Source organism: Lagenorhynchus albirostris, chromosome 16 (genome assembly GCF_949774975.1).
Source record: "Lagenorhynchus albirostris chromosome 16, mLagAlb1.1, whole genome shotgun sequence".
Lineage (NCBI taxonomy): Eukaryota > Metazoa > Chordata > Mammalia > Artiodactyla > Delphinidae > Lagenorhynchus > Lagenorhynchus albirostris.
In genome coordinates, this window is record NC_083110.1 from 39,014,469 (window position 1) to 39,026,813 (window position 12,345).

A 12,345-nucleotide genomic window follows, 5' to 3' on the forward strand; every position below is an offset into this window, starting at 1 on the left:
TATATATAATCAATAATAATTATTAGTTAATTTTTAATGTGACACATTTTGTCAGAAGTGAGTTTTTTTGTTTGTTTCTGTCTGTGGTTGTGATACTAAAGAAAGGGAAGAATTTTAGAATGTCAAGTCTGGGGCGTTATAGTATCAAACCAAGTAATGTGATAGTAACTTTCAAATGTCAGATACCCTAGGAAACAGAAAGAACTTGTTTGGAATCTGAAGGTAGTGGGGTGGAAGGTGGATGGGCATAGGAGAAGGTTGGCTGATCACACCCATGCCAGCTCTTTGGCCTAAGATGCTGGTATGTAGAAGTTAGGGATATGTGCTTGACCACTCTGTGTAATTTCTGGTATTAAGTCGGCTGCTGTCTCATTCTTCCCTTTGGGCATGAGATGGAGAGAACTTGTTTAACTTTATGTGTTTTCACCCCTAAAATGTTTCTCAGTATGGAACTAAGGATTGTTTTTTAAATAAACAGTTCAGATTCAGATACTACACAAAGGTTGAAAGATGATCTTTCCAGATTATGTATATGTTATCTGTTTTTGTAAATATATTCTCCACTGTTTTTAGTATCTCCAAAGTATTCCATTGTGTGACTGTGTCATTCCCCTTCTGATGGGCACTCAGGCTGTGTCCAACCTTTAGCCACTATAAACAGAGCCACAAGGAATATCTTTGTTGTTTCATCTTTGTAGCTGTGTATTATTTCCTTGAGGTAAAGCCCTAGGAGTCTATAAAATACGTGAACTTCCCTCTTTTTTCCTAGAGTCCTGATCCTAATGCCTGCCCCAAGAGCACAGGTGTCTTTCAGGATGAAGAGCTCCTTTTTAGTCACAAGCTTCAGAAGGACAATGACCCAGACGTTGACCTTTTCTCCGGCACCAAAAAAACCAGGGTCAGTTCCAAATGGTTCTCCATGTCATAGCTTTGTTATTATGTTAAATATTGTCTCTGTAGCTCACCTGACTCTCTTTGTAAGTTGTTTTTGTTTTGGATATTGAATTTAAGTTTTTTCTATTCTAGTTGTTAGAGCCAAGTGTTGGGAGCCTGTTTGGGGATGATGAAGATGATGATCTTTTCAGCTCTGCCAAGTCGCATCCTTTGGTATCAGACTTCTGTTCTCAATACTGCGGTGTGTGGGAAGGCTTCTGGGAAAGGAAATGAATGTCCCCTTACGTGACTAAGGAAAATGCTCACTAGTAAATGAACAGCAAATAATGTGCTCATGATGGTGTTCAGGTTGTCTCCATCTTATGTTTCCTAATGTTAAACTATTAACTAACCCAGGCTCTCTTACCGTATTACAAATCTGTTTGATTTTTAAGTTGTTCATTGAAAGACAAGTACATATGATATGGTGACAAAATATTCATGCCTTTCAGGTGCAAAGCTGTAAATCTGAGTGTTAGGCCATGTGTGTCATTTCCCTCCCTTCCCCAGTAGATTTTTAAGTACTCTCTATTTTCTCTTTATCACTGAGAGGACGCCTGGTCTTTAGAACTCTATTTCTGAAATGCTGCCTTTAAATTTGTTTGTTCAACCCTCATTTGTGAAATGACTTTTAAAGTCAGAAGCTATTTTCTCTTTTTGCATTGTGACTTTTCCTTAAAATTTCTAAGATATTTGACAGACTTGGGGTATTCTTTGCTTTTGAAGATCCCAGAAAAGAAGGTAGTGAAAAAAGACCACTCTGTTTCCTCTTTCAAGAACCAGAAACATCCTGAATCCACTCCAGGTATCAAAGAAAAAGGCATATGGAAATCGGAAACACCTCAGGTTAGAACTGATTTCTTTAAGGACTTTCAGCTCTTGTTTGCATTGTAGTATAGTTTAATTGCATCATGCAGACCCCGGGGTCATTCAGAGTTCTCTTAATAAGGAGAAAATAGCAACTAGGACTACCTCCCTTTGTTTACTTTTTTTTTAAACCCCTGCTCATTTCTCCTCTCTCACTCCACACTGGTTCCATGAATGTATACTTATCATTATCACTTGTGGAGTACCTGCAAATTCGATTCCAAGATAGAGTTAAGGCAGGATTAAGATCTTCCCACTAGAACAACATTTCTCCCTTTGGGCTACCTTGGAGTAGGGTTCCATTAGAATTAAATATGAATTATATCCACTTTCTTGATTCCCTCTCTGTGTTATGTCTTATGAGATCATTGCTATTAGGCCTCCATCCTCAGCAGTCTTCTCTGTGGCGCTCCTCCTGAGGGCAGAGCAGGGCTAGACAGTGAGTTATGGTCCTGGCTTACAGCTGTCCCTGGATGTCTCATTGAGGCCTCAGTGTTCTGAGCTGTGAAAATGAGGCACTAGGACTCACACATCTCCAGCGACTCAAGTCTCAGCTTCTTTTGCTTCTAGAACTAGTGCATTAGGCTTGGGTGAATTTCTGTGTGCTCTGTAATATTTTCTGTGTGAGATAACCAGCATGGTCATGTTTCCAGCTGGTCCAGTTTTGGAGCTCTGACACACTATAATTCTTATGAATCTTATTCATGACCTTTGTCTCCCTTTCCTCCATGTGTGGTCTTACAGCCTTCCACTTACACAACGGATAAGGAAGCACAAATGAAGTAATGTTAGTGAAATGTTTTGAGGCCCCAGGAGAGATTTGAATGCCTTTCCCATTATAGAATTATAGAAACCAACATCTTTGTTCCATCACAGATTTATTTTCAGGCATATGTGTAATCCAAGAGACACTTTTCTATTTCCCCAATGGATTTTTAACAATGTAATTTCACACAGGACTCACCAGGTCCCGCTCCATTTAAAACCAAAGAGCCATCCCCTTGGATCTGGAAAATTCAAGTAATTATAACGTGTCTGGAACCTTCATTGCCAGCCTTGTGGCATCTGTAAAGTTTCTTGGGTTTTTCTTTTGTCAGCTGCTGCCAGGCGTTTTCTCATCTCTCCCCCACCCTCTGGTTGTTGCTTCCTGTGTGCTGTGTCTGTAACATCTCTTCTTTGGTCCTGTGGTGGGCACAGGGGTATAGCCCTCTGATTTAATTCTAAGACTAGATCAGGAGACTTCCCTGCCTTTCTCTTTCTCCTCTCGTACTATATATTACATACACCAAGTCTTTCGTCATGTGTCACAGTAATAAGAGTAGACTGCTGTGTTTAAGAAAACATACAGAGTAAGTTTCATTTTTCTTCTTTAGGCAAATTTAGCCATTAACCCAGCAGCCTTGCTGCCTACAGCGGCTCCCCAGATCTCTGGAATGAAGTCTGTTTTGCCAGAATTGGGCGTTCCTTCGTCTGAACCTGGGAGAATCCACAGTCTGGAAAGTATGCCCACTCTTCCCGGGAGTGGGGAGGCCGGCGTGAGTTTTGACCTTCCAGCTCAGGCAGACACCTTACACAGTGTGAACAAGGTGATGAAACCACCTTTGCTTGCTTGCCTGCTTTTTTTAAAACCAGAACAGTTTGTATGTTTCTTCCGAGTTCATCAGTTGCACACGATAGGCTGACCCCGATTCCTCATTTGAAGGAGGCGTCTCATCTTTCCTTGAGCCTCTCCACCCTCCTTCCACCTCCCTAGTTCTGTGTCCACTCTTCCACTGCCTGCCTTTGTTACATTTACATTCTGCTCAGTAGCTAGCTCACTAACTCCTGGCTGCCACCTGGAGGCCTTCTGAACACTGAGCAGATCATGTCCTTACTGTTTGCTTCCTCTGCTGTCTCCTTACTGCTCAAAGGAGGACGTTCAAGCTCCTTGGTTTGGTATTAAAGCCATTTACAGTCTGTGCTATCCGAAGCTTCCAGCTTTCCCACCAGTCGCCCCACACTGTCAGCCTAAGTCCAGTCACCAGGAACCATTCCCCAAACACACATGCCCCAACGTGCTGCTGCCATCAGCTCGTGCTGCTTCCTCTGTCAGGAATGCTCTTCCTCATCGACAGCTCTGCACAGACTTCACAGTTTCTGTGACATTTCCCCTCCTGCCCCTGTCCTGGGCTCCCTCTCTGAGATCCCGTGGCAATTACGGTCCTGTCACACTGTTGCATAGGACTGTGGACTTGTGCTGAATGGACCATGACCTCTTTGAGGTTTTACTTTTATTTCAATTGGTTCTCTTTTCTTATATCCGATCTTCCTTCTCAAATCTTAGCTGTTATCTGAGTAATCAACAGTACCGAGGATGACCCTGCAAATACATTCATTTCAAGTGTTTCCAAACCTGTTTTACTTATGAAAAATAAAACATCCCTCCTTTCTTTTTTTTCTGTTAGCTTATTTTGTTGTTGTTAAGTTTAAATTGTCCCTGAAATAATTCGTGAAATTTCGACATAGGCAAAGTACAGTTAAGTACTTTGCCCAAAGTACAGTTAAGTACTTTGCCCAAAGTAGCTTGTGCCTTCTTAAAACTACTTGATGGTATATGTTGGAAAATGTTACAAATACTGCATTATTGCTAATAAGTGACTCATATTTTGAGGTTATATTGAAAGTTCTGATTCCTAAGCCGCATTTTTTTACATGAAATATTTAAAATTTGGATTTAGTGTTTGTTGACTTGAAGAAAAGAGCATCTGAGATTACCTTTCTGTCTTTATCATCTTATCTCCCTGTTTCTGGAGCCTGATTTTAGGCTATCCCCCAGTAAAGCTTATTGCCAGAATCCCACTGATTCTTTCTCGTTTTGAAAGATACCCACATATAAACTTAGGGCAGAGAAGGAAGGGTCCAGGGAGTGCTGTGGGACACAGGACAGTGTGGCACAAGCAGTGTGGCTTCCAGTGGCAGATGAAGCCTTTTGTATCAAATTGAACAGAAATTGCCCTCAAAAGACTCAAAAATGGGGGACAGTGAAGGATTAAGAATGAGTCTTAGAGTACTAGGAGCTATTAAACGCCTTTGGAAATCTTTAAGAAATAACCTCTTCTGTCTTAGATAATATCTCGATTGAGGGGAACCTGACAACCTAACAGTATTTTGAGTTGCTGATGATTTGCTATGTTAGTTTTGAACACCTTTTAAAAAACCATCAGGTCAGCATGTGGTTTTTGCCATTGCAGAGCCGGGTCAAAGTGAGAGGGAAGCGCAGACCACAGACACGCGCAGCTCGGCGGTTGGCTGCCCAGGAGTCCAGTGAGGCTGAGGACATGAGTATCCCCAGGGGATTTGTTGCACAATTGGCAGATGGCGTCATTTCACCAGATGGTCATCAGCCACAGCCCAGGGCAGCTGGTGGAGAAGACAGCTCTGAGGAGGCCGTGGCAGCTGCCATTCCAACTTGGGCAGGTGGTCCTGTGCTTGGGACAGACAGAAACCCCTTTGTGAAATCTCTGGGTCAACCTCTTGAGGATGACCTTTTTGATTCTGCAGATATCTTTTCCAAGGGCATTGCATCTCAGTCCACGGGGAGAAGAAAAGCCAAGGTGAAGGCAGCAGACAGCCTGGCCAACCCGGCAGGGGGAAGTAAAGAAAAAAGCCCCATGTTTCCTGCTCTCAGTGAGGCAGTCAGTGATGATGATCTCTTTCAGTCTGTTAAACCAAAACCAGCAAAGAAAACAAATCCTTTCCCTCTCCTGGAAGATGAGGACGATCTCTTTACAGACCAGAAAGGCAAGAAGAATGAGTCAAAATCCAACAGTCAGCAGGATGTTATCACAAAAGCACAAGATATTTTTGAGGTAGGTAATAGGACATAACAATACATTTTTGTGCAGGGTTCTTTGTTAAGGAAAATACCTGATTGGGTCATTTGAGCCACAGATTGTATTAAACCTGTTTGGTTGCTGCCCTGTATCTACTTGCTTAGTAATTATAATTAGGTTCTTTTATTAGTAACTCTGAAACTTATTCAGAAGTGGTTTTCTATTTTGTTTCTGGCCATAACCATTGATGCAAGTCTTGATTTTTATAGTTTTTATCTAGCTATTGCTGCAGTCAGCATAGATAAAGTAGCATCTCTACAGCTTGAGTGTGTAACCTCTGGTTCTTGGGGAAACAGGCTCTGGCTGGAGCTGATGATTTAACGCAAGCGGTAAGGCCTTCAGTGACACTCTTCGGGCAGATGTTTATTGAGCATCTGGGAAGTGGAAGCACAAGGTGAACTAGGACCAGTGCTCTGCTCCCCAGAGCTCTCAGGGAGGGGAATTGGATATAGACAGAGCCGCATATAAATAACGTTTTCAGGTAATGTTAAGGGTCTTAAAGAAAACAACCCAGGGCAGTGGGGCAGAGTGATGGGTTGGGGTGGGAGGTGCTCCTTCAGGTAGGACTGATAGAGAAGGGTTCTCTGTACGGCTCGAGGTTTAGCTGGGACTAGAAGAAAGAGAAGGACCATGCCAGGCAGAGATCTGGAGTAGCAATTCCCGATAGAGGGGCAGCTCACATGGCTGTTCCAGAACTCTGTGGCAGTTTGCATTTCTACAACTTGTTGAAATTAGTGTATGTCGTAAAGTAAAAACTTGATTTAAAATTGTTTTGCTTGTTTTTTGGCTACAAGGATGATATATTTGCTACAGAAGCAATGAAAGCCTCACAAAAAACAAGAGAGAAGGAAAGAACGTTTGACTCCAACTTGTTTGATGATAACATTGATATCTTTGCTGATCTAACTGTAAAACCAAAAGAAAAGTCCAAAAAGAAAGTGGAAGCTAAGTCTATATTTGACGATGATATGGGTAAGTTTAGTTTTCTGCATATGACGGAGAGAGTCATTACTGTTCAGCGACTTTATATTTCTCCTGCTACCTTTGTCTTGACCCTTTCCTGGAAAATGTTCCCCAGTGGGTTTCCTTTGACTTGCTATATACTCCTGAGATAGACTGAGGGTGGATAAGTAAATGGCCTAGTCATTTTGGTGAAACAGTGTTTTGTTATGATGGATATGAAGGAGTTTGAAGGAGCCCAGAGTTTGACTTTCAAGTATAATTTTGCTTTTTTCTTAGTGTGCCCCCTGCCAATCATCTATGACAAATCTGAACACTGATGTCATGAAAGGAGGATCAGAAACTACCCCACATGCTAAAGTAGGCTGAGGTGGCTGCCTCGGGTGTGATGCAGTTCTAGCTGGAGAGTGAGTGTTAGTGGTTCGGAGGATGGAGGGGCAGTGCAGGAGGAGAGGACTGTATAGGAAAGCAGGCTGTAACTCAGACTTTACCTCTCACCAAAGATCTTCTGTGTTTGTAAACATGTTCATTTTCTCTCCATAGTGTAATGTCTACTTTATTACTGGGCAAGCCAAATGCCCCATAACCCGAAATGTAGGACTTCTGATATGTTCTGTGTTAGTGCATAGGACTCAGGCTGAGGCCATATACACTTCCTACTCCCCCACCTCCTCTCTCCCAGTCTGGACCTTGGGGTTAACTGGGAGAAAGCTGGTACTGCAAAGCCACACTTTTTCGACTCCCCAAGCAAGTGTGCTCTGTCTCTACCTGCTTCCCACTACAAGGTACAGAAGAGACTTTATTACAAAAAAAGTAATACATGTTATAATAGATTAATACTATTTGTAAAATATAAAAAGTAAAAAGCTAGCCCTAGAGGTAACTATTATTGAGAGTTTGGTGTGTCCCCTTTCAGATATGGTGACAGTAATATAGGTTTGTATACATATAAACGTATACTTATTTTTTCAGTGTTTTCCCATGTCAGTACATAGAGATCTACTTCCTTGTTTTTAGTAGTTGTGTGCTGTTGCTTTATATTTAGCCATTAGCCTATTGAGAGTGATCTAGATTGTTTCTCCATTTTCTCTGTTACAAATGATACCATAATCTTTAACATTTGTACATACATATCTTTATGTACACATGCTAAAATCTCAGTAGAATAGAATCCTAGCAGTAATATTACTGGGTTACTATCATTACTGAGTAAAATGAGTCATGGAGCATTAGAGTCAGTGAAACATTAAACACAAGTGTAGTCATAAAGACTTACACGCTTAGCATTTAGGTGCTGCAAACAGATGCATTTATTCTGAAAGAGGGTGACCTGTGTTGGATTTCCCTTTGCTTATTTTTAGTGACTTTTCCTTTTAAAATCCAGTGGGAAAAGAATGTAGAAATAAGTATAATGCATAGATGGTAAAGTCAGGGGCTGGATTGGAGATTCAGTTATCTTTCCACTTTTCCTCTCCTGCATATGCACACACACAGCTTTGTAGCTGAGAAAATTATGCTCAGAGAGAAAATGTGACTTGTATGTGATCATAAAACTTAGTAGCAGAACCAGGACCAGAATCTAAGAGGCTTGGCTCTATCTTAGTGTTTTTTGGTATCCCATACTGTTGTCAGACTTGAGTCTTTGGTTGTTTGTGTAGATGTGTCTTAAAAGCACCCATTTTCTTGCCTATTCAGCAACTCTTTTTTTCTTTTTCTTTTTTTCCTTTTTAAAGATGATATCTTCTCCTCTGGTATCCAGGCTAAGACAACCAAACCAAAAAGTCGATCTTCACAGACAGTGCCTGAATCAAGATCTGAACAGAAGGTGTCCAACATATTTGATGATCCCTTGAACGCCTTTGGAGGCCAGTAGAGTGTACCGGGTATCCTTCAGCTACATCCTTGAGTTAATGATGCTGTCTCCTGTGCTCACTGTCTTAACTGAATTATAAAAAGCATATACTGAAACAGCTAGCTCACTTCTTACCCAACGTACTTAGTATTTTTCTGTACTGGTTTTAATCATGCTTAATACTGCCAAACAGAAATAAATGTTTCACTGTTTCGTTATTGTTTTTGCTTTTTTAACCATATTTTGATTAGCCTTGGTGGGGCCATGGTTTAGGGTCATTAGAAAAGAAACCTATTTGTGCCTTTCATGGGTGGGCAGGGACTCCCAGAGGTAGCAAATGCCAGACAGATGACCAGGAGTCTTCCCTAACTTAGAACCAAGGCACTTGATAGAGGAAGAGGATGAGAGATTATAAACTTCATGAGTCTTTGTAATAGGAGAGGAGGTTTTCTCTCATTCCACTGAATTCTGAAGATGCCTCTATAGGTCCACTAAAGCAAGGTTTGGCAAACTGTAGTCCTCTACTGTCTGTTTTTGTAAATAAAGTTTTATTGGAAAGAACCATACCCATTCATTTATGTATTGTCTATGGCGGTTTTCACCCTACCTCCAATGCCAGAGTTGAGTAGTTGTGTCAGAGACTGGATGGCCTACAGAGTCTAAGATATTTTCTTTGTGGCCCTTTACAGAAACAATTTGCTGACCCTTGCTCTAAGGCATCCATTTCCATTCCTTGGAGCTTTGCATTATTTTTTGAAAGGGCAGAATGAACCCAGATAATGGTAGGAAGAAGTGCTGAGGATGGAAATGTCAGCTTCTAGAGCACCACTGTTTCATAGAACTCTGCACTGATGGGAATGTTCTACAACTGTGTTGTCCATTGTGGATGGCTGACCACCCCCCAACCTCACCCCCCGCCCTTCTAGTCTGTTTTCCTGTGCTGTGCCATCTTGCTCATGAGTATTCAATCTGTAACCGTGGCACAATCTTGTAAGCAGACCCAGTTGGCTTCGCCAATTCTGAAGCCAGTAACTTCTTCCTTGGTTACTTTTAAGGTTGAATTGGGAATTGCTCATAGTCAGAGATTTCGTATAGCTCTCACACATCAACTGTTTGTCCAGCTCTGCTGTGAGAATGACCCAGCAGCAGAAGAGGGTACACACTAGCTGCCTATTCCTTTTCCCTATCCCTTTAGCACATCTTCCTTCTGTCCCTTAGGTTACTTGTGTACAGTTTCCTGCTCTGAGCCCAATGTGGGATCTGACTCAGTAAGCATTTGTTAAACATGTTTTTCTTTTGGAATGATCAAATCTGCTGACCCATCATTAGGATTGATTCCAGGGAATTCAGGAGACAATAGAGTTAGAAAATAGGCAAATTGCTGTTTTGAGAGGGTTGAAAGCGGGAGGGAACTTAACACTCACTGGTCCAATGGTAGGCACTTTTCATGTCAGTCTCCTTAACTCTACCAGATAGGTGTTGTCCTCATTTCACAGATGAGGCTAAAATCTGGAAGCAGAGTGGACCAGCGGAACAAGTTTGGATTTTTTTTATTGAGACCTAGGTTTAAATCTGCCACTTAGAGCTGTTTGAGTATAGGCAAATTGTTTCACCTTTCTTAGCTTCTGTTTCCTTCTTTGTCAAGTAGGGGTTTCAGTACCCACCTTGCAGGATTGTGATGGGACAGAATATGCAAAGATCCTTGTTAACTATCTGGCACTTGAAACATGGTAGATGATGATGGTGAGAATGAATGAACTGGCCAAGAGCTTCCAGTGTTGGAACCCAAGGCTTTAAGCTCATCCACCTGACTCCAAAGCTCCTTCTCACAGTTCTCCCTGACTGAGAGGGGTGGCAGGTTTTAGAAACTAAGGTTTTGCTTCAGTAAGATTCATTTCATCACAGGCACTCATTTAAGAATTTAGTATACAAAGATAATAATCATATCTCTGTCCTCACGGGGCTCCAGTCAACTCAGTATTAGAGTTTAAGAAGGCACCAGTGGCAAGAGAGCCTGAAGATGAGTGAAAGCACAGTCCCTTATCATACATATACCTCAATGTATACTCAATGGTTTGTTGAATGATGGAGATAATTTGGTGGGTGGGGTCTCAGAGGAGAGTAAGAAGGGACAGGCAATGGAGATTAGGCATTGGGGTTCATTTTAGACTGGTTCCTCCGAGTCACAAGATGATAAGTGAAGCTGCAGTGAGAGGGAGATTACTGTTTATTGTCAGTTGAGTAATCCACCTAGTAAAATAGTAGGCCAGGAGGGCTGGAAAATCTGTAAACCTTGGATTTAGAATACCTACAGGAAATGAAGATAAAAAGAAGCAGTGGGGGTCCATGTCAGGCTGGAAGGTTTGTGTTGTCTGTTATGTTGTGCACCTGAGCTCAACAGCTTGGGAATTAGAACTGGAGGGAAAAAAAAGGGTGGCTGGGCATAGCCGACGCTGCGATTTGACAACCCAAGGTACCCACTCAATTTCAACTCTACAATTCTCAGTAAATTGGGTGAGGAATAAATGGATAAGATCTACAGAGCTTGTTTGCTTTCGCCCTTGCTTTCAACCAGGCATGGCAATGTCCCCATGTTTCAGATGAGGTACGTGAGACCAGAAACGTTAGAGGTCAGTAAAGCGCAGGAAGGGCGATTTGTTTAAGCCAGGCCGGCCTGGACCGCACTGGAAGTGCACAGGCTCTGGGAAGGCCATCGACGGGGACTATCCCCGCAGCACGTCGGGCACCTCTAAGAGCGCCTTAATTTGGTGTCAGGGAGGGTGTTGTCCATACTCTCCTTAGGCCACAGGCCAACCCCACCGTTCCCAGAAGCCTGTGCGACTGGTCTCCAGCGCGCCCGCTTCGGCCGGAGTCAGCAGGCCACTGTTAGTAATATAGGATTAACATCCGGGCCTCTCCTAACCAACAACCACCACCGAACGCAAAAGAAGCACCGGCTCCCGAGCACCCGCAGGCGTCCGGCGGACAGGTCCCGCCCCTGCCCCCGCTGATTGGAGAGCGACGCGAGCACCGGCGAGCGATTGGTACGCGGTGTCACAAAGGGGCGGGGGCGCGGCGACCACTGAGCGTTGCTCTTCGGTTCTTGCCGCGGCGGCGCTCGCGGGGCCGCACGTCCTTACTGGCCTGCGGGTGGGCGAGGGAGTGGACGAGAGCCGGTGAGGGCAAGCGGGCCGGATGGGGAGGGCGCCCAGGGCCGCGGGCCGCTGAGCCGGGCCGCGCTGCCGTCGCTGGCCTCCTGGCCTCGCCCCCTCCGTCGCCGCCGCTGCCCCGATACCGGCGCGGTGGGCCGCCTTCGCGGAGGATACAGCCTCCACTTTCCGTCCTTCCGCGAGCGCGACGCGGGGTGCCCCGCCCCGTCCGACAGGTGCTGCCCTCCGAGTCGCGGATTCTGACGCGGAGCCTAACCGCTGCCCTCCTGATCTGGCCCATGCGTCTGGGTAGCCGGAGTTTATCCTGGAGGAGCACGGGCTGCGCAGGTGACTCCGTTCTCTTCAAGTGCCTAACACTGAAGGCTCGAGGAGGCGTTGGCTTTGAAGGATTTCACAGTCCCGCTAGGAAATTGATTTCAGAGTTTAGGGTACATGATGTGGTGGATATAATTCTGAAGCTTGTATTTAAAACTTAGGTATATTTCCAGGCTTTAGTAAAAACGGTTCATTAAGAGTCGGTATTTTTAAGGACTGCATAACATGCTGGCTCCCTTTATGTCGGAGGAAGAGTTTAAAAGAAATGCTCTTATATGGCTGTTCTTTACAACAGAGTTTATCGATAAAGCTGATTCCGAGTTACTGAAATTAGTTATTCAGCACTGTTATCGCATTACCTTCTTTAACTTCCCTT

At 43.6% G+C, this 12,345-nt stretch overlaps 2 protein-coding genes across 23 annotated transcripts in view; both read left to right on the forward strand.

Annotated features, from left to right (window-relative positions):
• LOC132507587 (WASH complex subunit 2-like) overlaps window positions 1-9,048 on the forward strand; it is a 56,513-nt gene extending 47,465 nt beyond the window's left edge. For 8 of the 20 annotated variants that reach the window (XM_060127107.1, XM_060127118.1, XM_060127122.1 and 5 more), the window contains 8 exons: window positions 770-898; window positions 1,027-1,107; window positions 1,660-1,779; window positions 2,758-2,820; window positions 3,174-3,386; window positions 5,031-5,648; window positions 6,467-6,644; window positions 8,366-9,048. In XM_060127107.1, coding sequence (XP_059983090.1) covers window positions 770-898; window positions 1,027-1,107; window positions 1,660-1,779; window positions 2,758-2,820; window positions 3,174-3,386; window positions 5,031-5,648; window positions 6,467-6,644; window positions 8,366-8,505 — 1,542 coding nt within the window. In that variant the 3' untranslated portion in view covers window positions 8,506-9,048. Of the gene's footprint in view, window positions 1-769; window positions 899-1,026; window positions 1,108-1,659; window positions 1,780-2,757; window positions 2,821-3,173; window positions 3,387-5,030; window positions 5,649-6,466; window positions 6,645-6,911; window positions 6,993-8,365 lie in introns of all 20 variants that reach the window. The other 12 variants (XM_060127114.1, XM_060127115.1, XM_060127116.1 and 9 more) reach the window with 8 other exon arrangements.
• Window positions 9,049-11,418: 2,370 nt separating this feature from the next.
• Window positions 11,419-12,345, forward strand: part of ZFAND4 (zinc finger AN1-type containing 4) — a 72,240-nt gene continuing 71,313 nt past the window's right edge. Inside the window, exon 1 of one of the 3 annotated variants that reach the window (XM_060125705.1) lies at window positions 11,419-11,528. The gene's annotated coding sequence lies outside the window, so the exon portion shown is untranslated. Of the gene's footprint in view, window positions 11,529-11,619; window positions 11,661-11,714; window positions 11,982-12,345 lie in introns of those variants that run through there. The other 2 variants (XM_060125706.1, XM_060125704.1) reach the window with 2 other exon arrangements.